General features: G+C 38.3%; 1 protein-coding gene across 1 annotated transcript in view; it reads left to right on the top strand.

Moving 5' to 3' along the window:
* The window catches only part of LMBRD1 (LMBR1 domain containing 1), a 115,031-nt gene that overhangs the window by 80,501 nt on the left and 13,212 nt on the right, over nucleotides 1–21,318 (top strand). Inside the window, exons 10-14 of the mRNA XM_057528019.1 lie at nucleotides 2,234–2,298; nucleotides 2,655–2,757; nucleotides 3,311–3,415; nucleotides 5,073–5,222; nucleotides 6,586–6,664. Coding sequence (XP_057384002.1) covers nucleotides 2,234–2,298; nucleotides 2,655–2,757; nucleotides 3,311–3,415; nucleotides 5,073–5,222; nucleotides 6,586–6,664 — 502 coding nt within the window. The remainder of the gene's footprint in view (nucleotides 1–2,233; nucleotides 2,299–2,654; nucleotides 2,758–3,310; nucleotides 3,416–5,072; nucleotides 5,223–6,585; nucleotides 6,665–21,318) is intronic.

Here is a 21,318-nt window from a genome sequence, read left to right on the forward strand (position 1 = left end):
AGTGTGGAATATGTAGCATTTAGGTCAGCCCAGGGTGGTCACCCCTGACATTCTGGAAGTAGTAACTTAAGTCCTTATATATAAATATATACAGTTTCCTTGGTCTTTATAAAACATTTATCTTTTTAATATTTTTTCTTTGTTTTGTAAGTAGCTGTGATTAAACAGTCTAACTCTGATCTGGGTCATTCATCTCAACAGACTGGGAAGACACTTAAGGATTTTCTTTTCTTTTCCTCCCCCAAAACGGAGATCAGGGGAGGGGAATGTTAATTTCTCCTGCTATCTCTGGGTGATGTTCCTCCTCTGCTCATTGGCAGTTGGCAGCTGTACTACCTCATGCTACAAGCTATTTCTTATCAACAGGCTACTGGGAAGTAATATGTTTCCTCAGTGTAAGGATATTGTCTCCAGTTCACTTAGGCATCAAGTGCCATGCTCAAACCTAGTAGAAAAAGATTGTGTATGCTACTAATAAACTTCTGTTACTATGAAGGAGTCACTTCAAACTTATTTAGCAATGAAACTTTTTCAAAATAAATGAATGCTCACGTGAAACCCAGTATGTAAAATGGATACATGCAGGGGTTTTTATTTCAAATGATGCCTATAGTCGTTTTTTGTTTTTTTTTTAATAAATTTATTTATTTATTTGTTTATTTTTGGCTGCATTGGGTCTTCGTTGCTGCGCGCGGGCTTTCTCTGGTTGCAGCGAGCAGGGGCTACTCTTTGTTGTGGTGTGCGGGCTCTAGGCACATGGGCTTCAGTAGTTGTGGCACGTGGGCTCAGTAGTTGTGGCTCGCGGGCTCTAGAAAACAGGCTCAGTAATTGTGGCTCACGGGCCCAGTTGCTCCGCAGCATGTGGGGTCTTCCCGGACCAGGGCTGGAACCCGTGTCCCCTGCATTGGCAGGCGGATTCTTAACCACTGCGCCACCAGGAAGCCTAGTGTTTTTGGTCCTCTCTTGCCAAGCTGCCTCTTCCAGTGAGCTCTAAAGGCACTCTTTCAGAACTGAAGAGTTCCCTAGAACAAGTCCTAAAATTTATTTCCAGATTCATCTTTATATGCTGGGTAGGGTAATGGGTTGTTATTCTACTTTTTTTATCCTGTCAGCATTCTAAAATATACTCAACGATCATGTGAAATAAGATGAAAAATCTCCTTAACATTCATGATGTTTTCCATCTATTCCTATCAATTCCAGGCAAAGGAGAAACCAAAACACTTAACTGTACTTAATAGGAATCTTCCTTTTGGCTCTCGCCAAACATAGACTTCATCCCATTTTTATTCTGAAATTTTATTCCTTAGAGACCCAGTTCCAATCATTGTTTTCCTTGTTTTCTGTGGTCCTACTATAAAGTTCATATGCTATCCTTTCATACTTCATACATATCCTTTCATACTAGAAAGTTCATACTTGAGTACAAGGGAGCGTACAGTGCTTATTACCACATTCTTCCACAGAGAGAGGTCTACATGACAGTTCCTTCAGTGCCGTTAGTACTGTATTTCAAGAATATTATCAGTTATATAGACTTTTCTAGGCTGTGGTATAATTTATTTATAAGGTATACACAGCTGACCCGTGAACAGCGTGGTTTGAACTGCTCAGGTCCACTTACACGTGGATAATTTTCAGTAGTACATATTACAGCACCATGCCATCCACAGTCGGTTGAATCTGTGGATATCGCAGTGGGCCGACTGTAAGTTCTATGCAGATTTTTGACTGCGCAGAGCGTCGGTGCCTCTAACCCCTGCGTTGTCCAAGGGTCAGCTATATAGTATCTCATTACTTCTGTGAGAAAATGTTCCAAGTTCTCTGTTTTAACAACAGGTTAACATAACCTGATGAGTTTCTTGGTTTTGGTTTTTTGTGTGTGTGTATTAGTCTTAATGTAGTTTTCAGCTAACTTTTTATATTTGAGTATAACTGAATATAAACCTTTTATTGAACCTAGCAAAGAGCCTCATTTGTTTATTTACCAATGAAAACTTTGAAATGCATTGTCTCTTTTGTGTTTTTGTTCTCAAATAGTCTCATAATGAAAATTTAGATGATGTGTGCCTAGGATTATATACTAAATGATTACATATTAAATTAAAATGTATCTTAGGTCATTTTTTTTAGATCATTGTCATATACTAGTAACTCATATTGAGCATAATGGTTTTGTGCTTTTAATATCAACTTCAGAAGTATATTTTAATGATTTTTTTTTTGCTTTTAGATCATTTGGGGAATATTTTTCATCTTAGTTGCATTGCTGTTTATAATTTCTCTCTTCCTGTCCAAGTAAGTACAATAGACACATTTTCTAAAGCACTTACACACATCCTATGATATTATACATTTTCCACGCTGAATTCCATTAGTGTAGCCTATTCATCTTAAGTAGCTATTTTACTTGAAGTGTTCTATAGCATTAACTCAAAGAATGACTAAAAGGCCCCAATAATAGACAGTATTTCTTTATTCTGTATCAATTGAACAATATCTGTAAGATACTTAAGTGAGGTTTAATTTGTTATCTATGGTTTTCTTTGACTCCATGAGTCTGCATGCTTAAGTTATGATGATATTCTTTCTAAAGTAACTGAAAATGTGGTGCAATATATAAATTCACTCTTTATACATTTTTTTTGTTATAGTTTGGATAAAGCTCTCCATTCAGCTGGAATAGATTCTGGTTTCATAATTTTTGGAGCTAACCTGAGTAATCCACTGAATATGCTTTTGCCTGTACTACAAACAGTAAGTAAAAAAAATCATCCATTTTATACTCTAGCAAACATTGTCACACTCTGTCAAATTATTATGTTGACAAACCTATTAGTACTTGGAAGTATATGCCTGTGCCCTCTGCTGATTTGGCTTTTTATTTACATATAACTTCTATGTTGATATGTTGCTTTAAAAATTATTGCATTGATGTATTACTGAACTCTTATGTTATACATAACTTGATTTGGGGATACATTATAAGACTTGGGGTGAACTTTTCCAAGCACTTCCCGTTTTTACTTTTTAACGAAGTCCTTTATTCCATATATAAATGTAATTTTTAGTTTAATTTGTTATAGGATTTTTCTTAGGATAATGATACTGAACAATTTGGTAATAGTTTGGTAGTTTGGTAATTGTTTCTTGGAGGGTTTTTTTTTTTTTTTTTTTTGCATTATCAAAGTAACCTGATCAGGGTTATTTTAAACATTGCCAAATATGAACAATGAATTTTCAGTTAATTTTACATGACTTCTAAAGCCCTTATTGTTTGTGTATTAAGTTTAATTTTATCTTTTTTCAGGTGTTTCCTCTTGATTATGTTCTTATAACAATTATTATTATGTACTTTATTTTTACTTCAATGGCGGGGATTCGAAATATTGGCATATGGTTCTTTTGGATTAGAGTGAGTATATGTTACAGTATCATTCTGATTTTTTCATCATTTTGTGCATAATCTCCATTATTGCAAATTATATTAGATTTATAATACAGAAGTTGTAAATATCTTGATACCAAAAATGGAAATACTGGCTTTTTCACTTCATGTTAACATAAAAGTGCTCTTCGTCTACAGGGACGATTTTGCCCTCCCGGATACATTTGGCAAAGTCTGGAGATGTTTTCAGTTGTTACAGCTAGGAGGCGCTACTGGCATCTGTCGGTTAGAGTACAGGGATTCAGTTAAACATCTTGCATTGCACAGGGCAGCCTCCCACAGCAAAGACTTATCCAGCCGAAAACATCAGTAGTGCCGAGGTTGAGAAGCCCTGGGCTAGAAGTTCTATTGTTTTCCTTAGTGTTAGGCTGCATGGAAACACACTGAAGCACAACTGGATGCATGGTAGCTCAAAAGATGGCCCTTACTCCTGGGAGTGAAAGATTACTGTATGTTTGGAGAAAGGGTTATTTTCTTCTTAGAGTCACCTTGATATAAATTAAGAATTTTAGAACGAGATACATCATCTTCATACTTCCAGCTGTGGGTAAAATCCAGTTAAATAGTGGCTTGAACTAATGAAAGACTTCTTGCTGTGGAAAATTTTTAAAATCTGGCATTGCTTCAGTAGCTCAAAAATCAAGTCTAACATCTCTGGATCCCTCTTGGCTTCTGCCTCACGATTGCGACGTGGCTGCTTCAGCCCCGTTTATTCTGCCCGCGTCCCGTCAGGAGCAGGTCGCTGGGGGGAGTGGCGACACCTGTATCAGAAAGCAGGGCTCTCCCAGAAGTCCCCAGCAGACTGCTTTCCTTTCGACGTTTAATGTTTTCTCACTACCCGCCACTACTAGGCGTAGGGCAGCTGGGAAATGTACATTTTTAGGTGATCATATCCCATCCAGTATTGGAGTCCTATTACTCTATACTGTACTACAATCCAGCAGTAAAACAGGGAGGTGCTATTTTAGTTGCTAGAATAAAAGTGTGCTCTGCCGTTGAAATGAAGCCCGTCACCAGGCTCCTTCTATCTGTTACCACATGTTTTAGTTTCCCTCCTGTATGGACACATGTGAAGGTAGCTGTAGTCAGATGAACATAAATTACCATAAACTATATTATAGTTTTATAGTAGAGTATAATATGAGGATATCGTATTTCATAGAAATGAGTATTTAAAACATGTGACATGTCTGTCCTTGGGAAGTAATATTATGTAAAGCTCAAATATATTACTAATACTTACAGTTGAAACTCCTCTAATCTTTAGATAGAATTAGAAGTAGTTCTCAGTTCTTCTTAGCTCTAGGAACTTCTAACAGATGCTCTTACATAATAAGTTTAGAAGATTTTTCTGAAACAGACCGTGTGAATACAAATATATTCTCTAGGATTTGAGTTTTTAAAATAAACATGGATCTGAACCTAAAAGCTTTACAGGGAAAGCTTTGTTATTCTTTGTTATTCTTATAATTATCTGGAAAGATTAAGAATGCTTAGCATTTATTTTGGGAAAAAGACATGGTGGATTGAACTGTGTTCATTACGCCCTAACGAAGGAGTGGGACTCAGGCCCTTCACATGAAACGTGTTGCTGAAGTATCGTCGCTGTGCTCTTTCGTTGCAGCTGTATAAGATCAGAAGGGGTAGAACCAGGCCCCAGGCGCTCCTGTTTCTCTGCATGATACTACTGCTTATCGTCCTTCACACTAGCTACATGATTTACAGCCTCGCTCCCCAGTACGTTATGTACGGAAGCCAAAACTACCTAATAGAGGTAAGTGCACACTTTAAAAAAAGTCATTATTTTGATATTTTAAGCATAGTGAAATCTAAAATCAAATTCTAATTTGTGAAAGCTAACATAAAATATTAGCTCATCAGGTTAAACTGAATACTGCTAAAACTAGTTTTTCATTCCATTTGTCAGCATGTGTATATTTGTTTCATACAAGTTCTTTTTAAAAATAACACTGAATTTCATTACCGTAGTCCCTTAAATGGATCCCATGGTGCCAAGCTACTGAGCTGTATCTCAGCACTTTGCTAAAACTCATAATATTTACTCTAAAATAATATTTTAAGTAAGTTTATTAATATGGCTCCCCAAAAAGTTTTGGTGTGCAGAAAAATATGTCTGCTCATTGGTACGATGAATCCCATAGGAGAGGCTTTGTAACTATTTTATTTGTACGTAACTATGCTTTCTCTTAACATGACAGGGATCCTCGTACCTGTTACAATGATTCCTTGGTGTTGATCTTTCAAAAGCCAGCTGTGATTCCTAGTTGTACCTGGAGAGCTAGTTTGAATATCTTGACAGCTTAAAATATTTTGACCATATCTAATTCAGCCTTTGTTTAGTTTCCTTTTCCTAAAATATCTCTTGCTCTACCTTCTAACAAGTCAAATCAAATCCATGTTTCAGGGCCCAGTTCAAGCCTTACTTTAATGGAGTTTTTCATTATTAATCCAGTCTGCCCAGGTCACTCCTTTATCCTGTACTTCCTCCATTCTTTCTTTAATATGTAACTGGGAACAAACAAACAAAATCTAGTAAGCACATCAGACCTTTAATACCATCCATAATATTGCTAAGGATTGAGAAGTTAGTCCATTGAAAAATATTAAGTAACAATGCCAGTGGATCAAAGATAAGGCACGATCATAATGGAGGTAACGAATGACACAAGTTTGGGAAACAGTGCTAGAAGGTCACCTTAGTCATTTTTTTCATTTCTTATACCTTTTATTCTCTTCTTGCCTTATCTCCTGCACCTGGTTCACTAGGTCATGCTTATAAAACATTCTTCTATGAATGAATGAAATAACGTCATGCTTTTGCATGGATGAATGATATTCTTTTCTTGTTCCACAGTGGAAAAATTAGTAGGCTCTTTCTCTGGGCAGAAGCTCTGTTGTTCAACACAGGGCCTAAAGATTGTTGTAGGAAAGCCCTAATGTTAAATTTACCCTAAATCTTTTTCTTCTAGTTGCAATTTTATGTAATTTACCTTTTAGAATATTAGCTAGATGTAGTTTAATAGAAAACAGTATAAAGTTCATAAAGTGATTACTTTTTAATCAAAATATATTTATTAATATACTATTTATATTTTAACTATATTTTCATCTTTCAGAGCAATATAACTTATGATGCCCATAAAGGCAATTCAACCCTTTCTGTGCCAAAGAGATGTGATGCAGATGCCCCTGAAGGTAAAGTAGCTTTTATCACCCATCTTAGAATTTATAGCTCTGTGAGAAAAGATGTGTCTTGCATTTTGGTGTCTTAATCATTTGATGCATTTGTTTTAATATGTGGTGACAAAGGAACTTCCAGCAAGAAGACCTTGGTCTCTTCAGTAGAATATCTTGGTAATTTAATGATTTCCATTAGGGAAAGTATCATTACAAAGTAGTTACTTTTGAAGAACAAAACGTAGTTATTATTTATCACGTGTACTAGTATAATGAGAAACATTCTAAATGTCTTTTTTCATTGTTCTTACAAATTTCAGGAGAGTTTTGGTGGTATCTGCAATTTTTAGGACTGAGACCAAAAGTACCTGTGAACCTAGAACGACTTTTGATCCATCCAACTCTCGTTACTTTAGTTAATAATAATAATGTTAATTATGACAGCGATTAACTATTAACAACATGTAATTGTGTTTCAGACACTGTGCTAAGTATTTCGTGTGTAGTCTGACAAAAGCTCTGAGATCCTGTGCTCTTAACCTCTGTGAATTTTGAGACAGTCTTTTTTTTCTGTTTTCTGTGTGCTAAGATGAGGGGTTTTTTCCCTTTGAATATTATAGTATGCTGTCCTGATTAAGGATTCTAAGTTGATTCTTTCAGGATTCGCAAAAATTTTTTCTACTTTTGTCTTCAAAATGCTTTTATTTCAGGGTAAAGTCACATGTCAAATATAGTATATTTCTTGATAAATCATTCAGGGGTACCGTTATGGAAAAGATAAATTTGGAGTTTTTTACCAGGGTCAACTCTGGAATGTGGTAGAGTAACAGGAATAGGTACAGAGTCCAGGGTAGCCCAGTGGAAGAAGTAAGGAGCTCTCCGTGGAGATCACTGGGGGGTGGTGGTCTTCAGAAAGCAGGGCTTCAGAAAAGGGAGAGCAGAGCTGCCTCTCAAGGTGTGAATGAAGAATTTACCTGGTCTGTGCATCAAGGGGAGGCTGTTCTAGGCAGAGGAACAAAATGCTCAAACGAAGTTCGCTTAAACTGTAAAGTTTTGTGTTCCAGCGAATGTAAAGCACTGTTATTGTTTTGTTGTTCTAATTCTGGAGGGGTGTGGGTTAGAGGGAGGGAGAAAATGGGATTGCAGAGTTAGAACTCAAGCCCCGGAAGGCCTTGGAAGAGTTCTAAGCAAGGAAGTTGAAACTGTGGTCTGGTTTGTTTTCAGTAACTTTATTATAACAGAGAGAACGGGTTGGAGAAGTTGAGAGCAGAGCGTAGAAATCGGCTGGGAGAGGCTGCCGGCAGGGGCTGTGTGCAGTCATGCGGGCGAGATGGTGAGAGCCTGGAGTAAACAGTGGTCTGGAGGGTGTGAGATGAAGAGAGAAGCAAGAGGATTTCTGCTTGCTTGGGTCTGAAGCAGTGGCAAGGCAACAGAATATTCTAGAATGGCCCTCCAGTTACTGAGTAATGGGGTAAATTTTGGTATCACCAAGCTGCGTTAAAAATGGCTACTAAGATTAGAGAAGAAATGTAAGAAATGATTAGTTGACTTGAGATGTCTCACAGACCTTGAGGTGGAGATTTCGTGGGCACTTGGATATTTATGTAATGAACTCAGAAGGTAGAGAGTGAGGAGCGTGGAGGCCGGGGCTCGGAGGAGGATGGCTATCCAGGGGCAGGCGGGTGAAGGAGGTGTGGGGAAGGGGACTGCACAGAGGCGGTGGCGGCGAAAGCTAAGTGCTGTGAATAAAAAGAGATATAAAGCCGTGACTGAGTTTATATTCTTCACAGAAATTATTTGTGGAGATTGAGAGGGATTGGATGGAAACTAGAGAAGGCGTGCAGGGTCAGGGGAGAATCTTTTTGTTTTTCTTTTTAAATGAGGAGAGACTTAAGTGATGATGGAATGGAATTAATGGAGCAGGAAAAGTTGAAGAAAAATATCAGAAAGGATAAATGATGGGCCAGTACCGTCCAGTTCTGGAGGAGATGGTATTTAGAACATCAAAGACTGAATGCTTTAGATAGAAGGAGGGATACCTCTTTCTCTAGAGCAAGGAAGGAAGCAACAGTATGGACTCAGATAGTAATTTCTTAGGGTGAACAGGAAGTTCTATATGATCGCCTCATTTTGCTGTGAAGTTTGAGTTCAGTCATCTGCTGAGAATTGTGTGGGCCGTTGGGCACCGAACTGAAGAAAGTGGCAAAAGTTTTGATCGGTGAACAGAAGAAGGATCTGACTGAAGATAAGTTTGTGATAGATGAATATGTCAGGGGCCAGAGATGAAATTATCTGTCTGTATTTTTGTTGAACAAATCGGTACAGCTGGTACCATTCTCCATCATTGCCTAGGCTGTCTGGGAAGGTGGGTGGAAGGACTGAAGTAGAATGGAAAGCCAAGGACAAGCTGAGAGCGAGAGAATGAGGAGACCTACTGCAGAGTCCAGGGTGTAAGGGAAAGAAGGGAAGAGACTAAACCTGGGAGAAAAGAATAAATCAAGAGATGAGATGGGAAAACAGACATGAAGAAGAAATAGTAATAAAAGGTTTCTATTTTTTTTAACATCTTTATTGGAGTATAATTGCTTTACATTGTTGTGTTAGTTGCTGCTGTATAACAAAGTGAATCAGCTATATGTATACATACATCCCCATATCTCCTCCCTCTGGTGTCTCCCTCCCACCCTCCCTATCCCACCCCTCTAGGTGGTCACAAAGCACCGAGCTGATCTCCCTGTGCTATGAGGCTGCTTCCCACTAGCTATCTGTTTTACATTTGGTAGTGTATATATGTCCATGACACTCTGTCACTTTGTCCCAGCTTACCCTTCCCCCTCCCTGTGTCCTCAAGTCCATTCTCCACGTCTGCGTCTTTATTCCTGTCCTGCCCCTAGGTTCTTCAGATCCATTTTTTCTTTAGATTTTATTATAGGTTTCTATTATAAATAAATATGACTTGATTTTCCAGCTCTACTTTTGTAATGAGTTTAGTCCCAGATTTTTTACTTTGAAATGTACATACACACGTCACAGTAGGGTTGATAGTTGAAATGCTTTGGGTTGTCGTTTTTAGCTCAGTGAAAGTAGAACGAAAAATTACTGTTGAGTTGATTTGTAATTTTTTTTTAAGAGGGCACTGATCTTGAAGATCTAAAATAGGTTCTGTTTCTTAAATTGTTACAGTAGTATTGAAACCTTAGCAGAAAAGCATTAAAATTTCAAAATTAAGTTGCACTGGTAAAGGGCTTTAAAATGCCCTTATATTGCTGAACTGAGTGAATTTTTATGTTATAGATCAGTAAATTTAGTTAAATCATACCCTTGACCATAACTTTTTTATGAATCACATTCAGTATTTTTCTTTTTCAGTCAAATCTAATTTATAGTGGCCTAAATCAGGGGTCCCTAGCCCCCAGGCCACGGACTGGTATCGTTCCGTGACCTGTTAGTAACCAGGCCGCACAGCAGGAGGTGAGCAGCAGCCGGCAAGTGAAGCTGCATCTGTATTTACAGCCTCTCCCCATGGCTCGCATTACCGCCTGAGCTCCGCCTCCTGTCAGATCAGCGGCGGCATTAGATTCTCATAGGAGCTCGAGGGATCTAGGTTGCGCGCTCCTTATCAGAATCTAACGCCTGATGATCTGAGGTGGAGCTGATGTGGTGATGAGCGCTGGGGAGTGGCTGCAGATACAGATTATCATCAGCAGAGGGTTTGACTGCACAGAGATCACAATAAATCAATTGCTTGCAGACTCATATCAAAACCCTACCAGTGAGTGGCAAGTGACAATTAAGCTGCATCTGGTGGCAGGCTTTAAGTCAGAATCCGACACTTATTTTAGTCTGTGCCTGGCCTGCCCATTATTTTATTTACCACTTCCATCCATGCCTCTTTCCTGGCCCTTGTCTCAGTCACAGTTTTTGGTAAGCCCACAAGCTAACCCTAGGCAAAATGAATAAAAAACAAACGTCGCTGGAGAGCTTCTTTGAAAAGGGGGAAAGACCCAGTGATGAGACAGAAGACTCTTAAGACTGCCAACAAAAAGAAAGCTGCATTTAAAAGAAAATACCAAGAGTCCTACTTAAGTTACGGGTTCATTGCAACAGGTGATTCACATTCTCCAAGCCCGCTTTGTATAACATGTGGTGACCGGCTATCCAACAAAGCCATGAAACCTTCGAAACTGCTTTGCCACATGGAGACCGAGCACCCTGCATTAAAAGACAAGCCTTTGGGGTTTTTCTAAAGAAAAAAGGTGAACATGAAGAACAGAAGCAGTTATTGAAGGCCACCACTTCATCACATGTGTCTGCACTGAGAGCGTCATTCTTAGTGGCTAACCGCATTGCTAAAGCTAAGAAGCCCTTTACTGTTGGTGCAGAGTCGATCCTGCCTGCTGCTGAGGACGTTTGTCGTGAACTTCTGGAGAGGCTGCAGTTTAAAAGGTGGCACGTGTTTCTCTTTCGGCCAGCACCATAACTAGACGAATTGATGAAATAGCAGAGGATAGTGAGGCACAGTTGTTAGAGAGGATTAATGAGTCACCGTGGTACACAGTCCAGGTTGACGAGTCCACCGATGTTGACAACAAGGCAACAATGCTTGTTCTTGTGCGATATATTTTTCAGAAGGATGTGCATGAGGGTGTGTTATGTGCACTTCTGTTGCCAGCCAGCACCACAGCTGCAGAACTAGTCAAGTCTCTGAATGATTACACATCAGGAAAACTGAATTGGTCATTTTGTGTCCGTATATGCACGGACGGAACGGCTGCCGTGACTGGACGGCTTTCTGGTTTCACTACTCGGGTCAAAGAGGTCGCTTCTGAATGTGGGTCCACGCACTGTGTCATCCAGAGAGAAATGCTGGCTAGCCGAAAAATGTCACCTGAACTTAACGTTTTGCAGGATGTGATTAGAACTATCAACCACATTAAAGTACATGCCCTTAACTCACGTCTGTTCGCGCAGCTCTGTGAGAAGGACGCAGAGCACACACATCTTCTCTTATACACAGGAGTGAGATGGCTTTCTAAACGTAGATCACTGGCCAGAGTTTTTGAGCTACGAGAGCCGCTCCAGAGATTTCTTTTAGAAAAACAGCCTCCACTGGCAGCACATTTCAGTGACACAGAATGGGTTGCAAAACTTGCTTACTTGTGTGGCATATATTCAACCTGCTCAACGAACTCAATCTGTCACTTCAGGGTAGAACAACCACTGTGTTCAAGTTGGCAGATAAAGTGGCTTCATTCAAAGCCAAACTGGAATTGTGGGGGGCGACAAGTGAACATTGGGATTTTTGACATGTTTCCAACAGTAGCAGAGATTTTGAAAGAGACGGAGCCAGGGCCTTCTTTCTCCCAGCTGGTGCATGATCACCATCTCAGCTTTCAAAAGAGTTTGAGCATCACTTCCCAACCACAAAAGACCCCCGAACTGGGAAGGAATGGATCCATTACCCATTTGTGAATAAGCCAGGTGAATCGACTTTGTCTGTATTAGAAGAGGATCCACTGCTTCAGATGGCAAATGACGGTGGCCTTAAAAGTATGTGTGAGACAACTTCAAATCTCCATGCGTTCTGGATTAAAGTCAAGGCGGAATATCCTGAGATGGCCACAAAAGCACTGAAAAGCCTGCTTCCATTTCCAACATCCCATCTTTGTGAAGCAGAGTTTTCTGCAATGACAGCAACCAAAACGAGATTATGGAGTAGACTGGACAAAAGCAACACACGTCGGGGGTCACTGTCTCCCATCCCCCCCAGATGGGACCATCTAGTTGCAGGAAAACAAGCTCAGGGCTCCCACTGATTTTGCGTTATGGTGCGTTGTATAAGTATTTCATTATATATTATAATGTAGTAATAGAAATAAAGTGCACAATAAATGTAATGCGCTTGAATCACCCCCAAACCATCCCTCCCACCCCCTGTCCATGGAATAATTGTCTTCCACGAAACCTGTCCTTGGTGCCAAAAAGGTTGGGAACCACTGGTTAAAATGACCTCCTTTGAACTGTCGAATATTTTTGTAAAACATTTTAGTTGACTTATTCTTTGAAATGTTACTTTGCAGTACAAAAACATACCCTTTAGGTTTATGGCTTTATTTTTCCCAGTATTTTTTTGGTTCTCCAGCTAATCTCTAAAGTCAAATTTGCCTGTGCATACTTGGAAGAGGATGGTAGAAATATGACCATTGAATTTGGGGTGGCAGGGTAGATTTTTTAAGAGAATACTTTAAATAAAAATGATGAGGGGCTCTAAGAGAACTCTCCTCCCCCAGATTCAAAATTAAGATGGCTTTGGGGACTGCTGCTCATAAAGAAAATATTAATCCTACTAATTCATATATAAGGAGATGAAAATTATTGAGTTTTAAATGTTAAAAGTTTTCTGAAATGATGGAGAAAGATGAAGGAGCAGGTTAGAACGTGAGATTTGACGCATAGGGATGGGGATGGGGTGGTAAGTGTGGTGACAGAGCGATGGTGCAGAATCCATTTACTGCACGCTAGGAAATGTCAGCATGCAGAGAAGAAACGCAACACTATTACTTGTGACATTTTAGTGGGCACATTGACTAGAGTAGATAATACTGTAATATAAATACCCCATAAGGTACTTGATGTCACCTTCGTTATGTACCTTTTGCAAGTAACAGAATTTTGGAGAATGATTTTTAGATTATGAAACAAAAATTATAATTTAGAGTGTTATACTTAAAATTATTTTTGAGGAAAGGTAATCTCCTTAAAAGATGTTAAAGCAGTGATTTCTAAAAATACATATATTGATCTCTTACCATTATTAAGTACATTTTATAGACTTGTTTTTCTTAAGTAATCTTGCATTCATATATGTGGTGGTCTGGCATTTATTAAATGTTATAATGTTTGAGAGTCATCTAATACTTAACTATTTGTTAAGGTTAAGTCATCTAATACTTAACTATTTGTTAAGGTTTTTTGTGTTTAAAATGATCCCTTAAACAATAGGATGATTTAGCAGATTTATAAAGAATGCCTATCATACTGTGTTCACAAAGTTACCTTAAAACAACAATATTACTTAATTTATCCTTACAGGTAATGCATTGTTTATAAGTCCAAAGTGAGTCAGCTGAGCAAATTAGAAATCAAGTTTTAAATTTTATATGCTGACAAAAGGACTTTTATTTACATTCTTAGTTTCACGTTCTTTAATTGCTGCTTAATCTAATAAGCATTAGTACACAGACAACTTATATGTTAGTGTGAATAAAATAGTTAAAACAGACACAGAATTATGAAGAGCAACATAAATATACAGAAATATTTGAGCCCAAATAGGAAGATGAATGATCCGTGTCCCTTTGTGGACAAACAGAAGAGAGTACTGGGGTAGATTCTGGGAAGGAGAGAAGGCATCAGAGGAGACACATATACCACAGCCCCTGCCTTTGGAAAGCAAACAGCCTAATGGATTTGGATATGAAAATAAATAATTGTAATAGAAAAGTAAATGGCAAGCTATAATGAAATTACAGACAAAATGCTATGGGAAGGCAAAAGGGGCTAATGGTTTTCTCTGCAGTGTAACTTTTTAACTGGGCCCCAAAGCATAAGTTAAATCCAAATGAACAAACAAAAAAAACTGGAGGCTATTCCAAGCAGAGAAGGAACCTGCATTAACAAGGCATAAAAACAAATCTACTTGGCATCTTACAGAAAAAATAAATTGTGGCAGGAGCATTGAGTATTTGGGGAGTACAGTGAGGGATGGAGCAAGATAATATATTTCCAAATGATCATTTTTAAAAATCTATGAACCCAAAGTCTTATTTCTGCCATCCTATTTATTACTTTATCATTCCTTGGAGTAAACTTGTGTTGTCTTATTTGGACATTAAAGCAACTGGAAATGGGATGATCTGTATAAATCAAACTGGATTTTTGTGGATTATTCTGGTTAAGTATATTTGTTAATATACATAGCCAGCCTTAAAAAATCATTGAACGATCTATGGCTTTAGATTTTAGCTTTAGGATATAATTTTACTAGGACAAATGGTTAAGATGACTCAAGTTCGCTGATGATGCTAAAATAGAAACTGATGTGTTAAACTTTAAACTACGTAAATTACAAAAAACTGATTTAAAATTAAAGGGCTAAAGCAGGGTTAAAATTATACTAAGTACAAAGGGAAAAGTAAGAATTATTTTGAATAACTAAAGATAATGTTAGAGTAAAATTAATAAAGTAAAATGTGCATTGATATCTTACTTTAGAAAGTAGTTGAACACTAAGTTCTGGAGTAAACAAGCCCATTATCAAGGAGTGACTCAAAATACATTCTCTGTAAATAAAACGTGTTTACCAAGCAGTTTTGCTTTTGCCAGTGATAAAAGTGGGTTGACTTGTTTTCTCAGAACCTCAAGTACCTGTCCTTCTGCAAACTTTTATCTAAGATATTATGTCAGTTAGAGATAGAGAATCTTTTCCCCCTCATTTTCTGTATTAGAAGTATAGAAATGGAAATACAGGCTACAAAGAGACACTTAAGTTGTAAACAATTTTAAAAATATAAACTAGAATGTTAAAGCAAAAAAAGGGAACTTTAGTGAAGCCATCTAACTGGTTTAATACCCCTTTTCTGCAGATACAGATACTAAGGCCCTAAGAGATAAGTTAAAAGTTGATAGTATGAGACTTGGGACTATAATGCAAGTGTCTGGATTCCAAGTCTCTTTTTTCTACATTTCTCATTTTTGTGTTTTGTTTGCATCATCTGTCCTTTAATTTTAAAAACAAAAGGGTGTTACTGCTTTTTTAGTATAATGGAGACAGTCATTTGAAGTCACGAGGAAATCAAAGTCACAGACAATATAAAAGAAAATCAGAGGTCAAAGAGCTTAAACCTAGGTTATTTGAGAAGGAAACATGAGTCTGGACAATGAGAGATGAACAGAATACTAAAGCATTACAGGATCCAAGGTACTGCTGTGTGCAGAGATCATTCGTGTGGATGCTTCAGAGAGATATTCACCAACTAGCCAATCTTAAACCTGTGAGAATGCAGTTTCAGTTAGGGTAGTATGGGCTGAAGTATTAGAGAATTAAGTGAAAAGATTTAACTGTGAAGAAAATTCCTTTCTGAATTTGTTTTTTGTTTGGGATTTTTACCATGCTTTCTAAATAGCCTTAACAGTCCCACATATAAGTGGCACACGGACTGAAAGCATGAGGGTATTGCTGAAAGTTGTATATGAATCTAAGTTTTAATATGATACCATATGGAAGTACATTCAGGAGCTTGCTGTTGGGCTGATGCCTCTTGACTCTTTTTGCAAAGTGAGTATATTCTTAATTCCACAGATCTGTTTCCCTCATTCATGCAGTGAGGGAGAACATGGGGTTCTGGTTTGAGTATTTTGGGTTGAGTCCTTTGTTGAACATCCAAGTACAGATCTTGAGTTGGCAGTTGAGTCGGGTCTGGAGATCTGGAGAAGTTTATGCCGGGTTGGCTGGGGCAGGTGGGAAGGAAAGCTGTGAGGTTGGATGTGAGATCACCTAGAGGGTGAACTCACACAGAGAAGAGGTGCGAGGGTGGAGCTCTGTGGCCGTCCCGTTGAAAGAAGAGCAACCAGCAACGGAGAACTAAGAAGAAGGAAGATTAGGTGACGGTAGTTTCCTGTAAGCCAAGGGAAGAGTGATCAACCATGTCAAGCAATCAAAAGGCGAGCCGTATTTAAACAGATTATTGCAGTAGGAAGAGGGGATGCTGCAGAAAGAGGAGCTGACCGCGAGGTACTTGCAGGCGTTTCAGACGCCAGGCGGGAGAGGGCTTTTCTCTTCTCGGGAGGAGTAAGCAAGGCTAGAAGGAGCCAGCTGGAAGAGCGGGATGACCATGGGATGTTTTTCCTGAGGTCAGCCAGGAGGGCTTGCTTAGGAGGGGCTGTCTGCTGGCTCAGGCTGAGGGTAGGGCAGAAGGAGGCCCTCTGGGGGCCTGGCGAAGGAGGGAAATCTAACTAAAGGTTACTCAGGTCAAATCAACAAGCCTCTTGTTCTGATTGATCAGTGGGAACAAACAGCTTAGCAGATCTTTTGTGAAGGAGAGACAGAGCATAGAGGGCTGCTGTCTGGCTTCGTCCCAGGTAAACACGGGAGGTGTCCAAGAGCCTTCTCTGTGTCATACATTATATCCTTTTTCATACTAAGTCCTCAAAACCTGGTGTGTGTTTTATACTTACGGAACATCTTAATTCAAACACTAAATTTTCATTATCTAAATGAGAACGTTTATTGGTTAAAGTGAAGTATAGTTCTACCAAAGCACTAAAGTTGTTTAATGAAAAAACATTTTACACTGCTTCAGTTTTTAGTTTAAATTAATTAAAATTAAATACAATTAGAAATTCAGTTCCCTAGTTTCAGTCTCAGCCATGTTACCAGTGGCTATTATATTCGACAACGCAGGTCTAGGGCCCACGTGAGTGGCTGGCATCTCATAGGAAATGCAGCCTCTTACAAAGCTAAGCCCCTCCCTCTCCCAAGGATGGCATCATCGTGTGAGGGTGAACCACAAAGAAAGTTAAACACGTTACTTGCAGAAAACCGAAAGCAAAGTTGGCCTTAGTGCCAAGAACAGGAAGGAAGGAATCACATTCCTAAGAAATTGTAGCCGCAGACTAGCTCTTTGCAGATTCGCAGGCCAGATACACATCACCAGAGTGAATTTGTTTCATTGCAATTTCTGGCAGTGCGGTAGGCACATGGTGCAAGTAAATTTAATCCTCCCTAGAGGAAAGTACCATAATTCTTGGCTTCACGGAATTCCCACAGAGGAGTGCAAGTGAAGACATCAGAGTCAAATATACAAGCACGCAAGGAATCAAAACACCATGTAAGAGAGCTAGAAGAAATAGCAGACAGCAGAAAGAGACTTGTAAAGCCTTGATATTGGAATTACCAACACAGATTATGGAACAGCTAACTGTGATGAAAGGAATAAGACCAGATCAAAATATCAGCAGGGAACAACAAAGTATTAGAAAAGAATGAATGAAACCCTAGCAGATTTGTAAATGAACCAAATACAGTGTTTAAAAATGAAGCTACAGTAATTGAAATTAAACTCAGTTTAGAAAACTGCAGATTAAAACCAGAATGAGGCGTCTCCACTTACCGTTTGTTAGCTGTAAGAGGAAAAGTAGTAGCTGCCATAGCACATCTCAGAGGAAGATGGGCACACGCCGTCCCGGGTGAACAAAATTAACATCATCCAGGGGCAGCGCAGCCTGTGCCTCAGGATATGACAGCCTGGGAAGAACGGGGAACAAGAATCCGATCCCGAGGAAACAGGAGACAAACCCAGACTGACGACTGACAAACATGGTATAAAGGAGCTGGCTGTGTGCTTCAGAACTGTCAGTGTCGTCAGAGACCAGAGGCTGAGGAATTCACAGATTCAGGGTAGTAAAGGGACACCAGAATGCAATGTGATACGTGGTCCTGGATTGGATCTTGCACTAGAGGGTAAATGCACTGTGAAAAATACACTGGGATAAATGACATGTCGAAGAATGGACTGTAGAGCACATTTTAAAAAATAGAATCATAATTAAAATTCCTAAATTTAATAGCTGTTCTCTGGTTATGTAAGAGAACATCCGGCTATTAAAAAGTGCTGTGTTGTTAAGAGGTTAAATCACATGATATATGGTTCAGAAAACATAAGTGTATATATTTTGAGAAAATGATAAAAGGGAGGGGAAAAAAACACATGAGAACCACTGTACACCACCAGATGGCTACTATTTTAAAAACTGACAGTTCCAAGTGCAGGCCACGATATGGAATTACTAAAGATAACCACTTCTAATTACCATTTTGGTGGTATTATAATTACATTATTTATGTAATTATATATTACTTATTTCCTTTTAAAAATTTACACTTCTATATATTATTTTTCTTAAATTCTAAAAAATTTAAATTGATATGCCCAGTGGTTCAACATGATGAAGTTTGCCCCACAAAATGACAGAACATATTTTGAACATAAGAATTAGTGAATACAGTGTATGCTATCTGGTAATTCCCTAAGCAATTTAGATTAAAAAGTATACCTTCTTGTGCAAGTGAGTTGATCTTTTGTGTTTACTTTCAGTTTTGAATCTGCTACAAAATAATTTATCTCTCACATTTTCCTGTCATTTCTGGTATAAATTTCTAGCATCAAATAAACCTTGGTTTAACTATAGGAATATTCAGCTGTGGAAAATGAGTCATTCTTTGACTAGGTTTACAGAATCTACTTTTGAGGCTCTGCAAAAGGACAGTTTAAATCCACAAAGAACATAATAAAAACTCTTCAGAAATTAAACCTCTAAAGGCACATAATACTTGAAAACTTGTTGAAGAATTTTTTCATATATTTAAATAACCCACCAATTTAAATGCAAAGATGGTATTCTATGTTTGGTTATATAATCCAACTTACTTAAACAATTTAAGATATTTCTATAAATTTCTCACCTATTTTTAAAGATAGAGCAGTTTTTACACTTTCTTATGTTAAGCATTTGCTCAGAAAGCTGTGAGCGAAACAGGAGGATTTTCTAGTCAAAGTCACTTCTTATGATAGTGTCAGAAACCTAGTGCCTTCTTCCTGGATATTTTCCATATGTACTCCAACTCTAGCATCTTATCCATTCCAGGGCACTCTCTTGTTAACAATTCGTAGTAGACTAAAGTCTAAACCATTCCCAAATGCTGCTCTGTAAGTTTTAAAGGCTTTTTAATCCCATAAGATATGGGGAACTGACACCAACATTGTGTTGCTAATGCTCAACAATTCTGGGCGCAGACGCATTTCCCTGCCCCTGCATTAAGTACCACCGAGGACAAACACAAGTGGTTGACAACTCCTACCGTGAAACAACTCCAATAGCTTACTTACCAAGATTAATTGCCCAAGAAGACTTGCATCGGGATTTCTCATTTCACTGCGTCCACCAACCCAAAACCTATGTCATGAACGTAGCCCAATTCTAGCCTGTTCCCCACCGTGTCTAAGACCTTGATTAAAGTGGTCCAACCCAGCCCCTTAAACCTTATAAATACCCTTTGCCCTCCTTGATCTTCCTCACTGCAGTTAGTCTAATAAATGCAGCTTTACTAGATCAATGAGGTTTTCTAAGTCATGTTTTGGAGACTTGACAGTTGACAATAATAAATAAGCCTAGTTATGCTGGATAATTTAAAGGGTATTAATAATTTAATCAATAAATTCAGAATCTTAGATTTCCATTCCTATCTTCTAACCACTATCTGGTTTATCTATACCAAAATGCATGTCCTGTCAACCCCTCAAACCTCAATTCCAAGGTTGAACTCCTTTCCTTCCCTCTTCCACTTAGTTTCCACCTGTCACCCTCATCTCATAGGGTAGCAGGAGTTGTCCTCTGCCTTTTGTGTGCCCTAAACTGTTTACTCAGAGGGAAATCTTGAAATCATAGTTGCATTTTCTTGCTCCTCCAATACTAACCAGTTTCCACATCCCACCAAGGTTAGATAAGAAATAGCAAACAAAAAGAAACAACTTGGGTATTTCCCCATCAATGAGGATACTTGAAATAACGTTACATACAATGTAATGATACAGCTTTATATGTTTTAACAGAAAAATATTCACTATATTTTTGATGATAGATGGAAGAATGTATATATTATCTCATGTTTTATGCTTTTGTGCATAAACAGTGTAAAAGTCAGGCTGCAAGTTCACAAGGATGGTTCAGCATACTTAGATCAATCAATGTGATACACCGCATAAACAAAAGATGAAACTACATGAACACCTCAGTAGATGCAGGAAAAGGAATTCAACATCCATTCATGATAAAAACTCTTACCAAAGTGGGTATAGAGGGAACATATCTCAACCTAATAAAAACTATGACAAACTCACAGCCAAAATAATGCTCAACAGTGAAAAGCTGAAAGCCTTCCCACTAAAATCTGGCACAAGACCGGTATGCCCACTCTCACCTCTTCTGTTCAACGTAGTATTGGAAGTCCTAGCCACAGCAATCAGACAAGAAAAAGAAAAGTATTCCACATTGGTAGGTAAGAGGTAAAGTTGTCATTATATGCAGATGACACGATACTATATTTAGAAAACCCTAGAGACTCCACACAAAAACAACTAGAACTGACAAATGAATTTAGCAAGGTAGCAGGATACAATATTAACATACAGAAATAGGTTGCATTTCTTTACACTAACAATGAAATATCAGAAAGGGAATGTAAAAAAACAATACCTTAAAAATCACATCCAAAAAAATAAAATACTTAGGAAGACCTGACCAAGGAGGTGAAAGACTTATGTGCTGAAAACCATAAAACATTAATAAAGGAAACTGAAGATGATTCAAAGAAATGGAAAGATATCCCATGCTCTTGGATTGGCAGAATTAATAATGTTAAAATGGACATACTACCCAAAGAAATCTACAGATTTAATGCAATCCCTATCAAATTACCCATGACATTTTTCACATAACTAAAACAAATAATCCTAAAATTTATATGGAACCATAAAAGACCCAGAATTGCCAAAGCAATCCTGAAGAGAAAGAACAAAGCAGGAGGTGTAACCCTCCCAGACTTCAGAAAATAC

The sequence above is a fragment of the Balaenoptera acutorostrata genome, chromosome 14 (assembly GCF_949987535.1).
Source record: "Balaenoptera acutorostrata chromosome 14, mBalAcu1.1, whole genome shotgun sequence".
NCBI lineage: Eukaryota > Metazoa > Chordata > Mammalia > Artiodactyla > Balaenopteridae > Balaenoptera > Balaenoptera acutorostrata.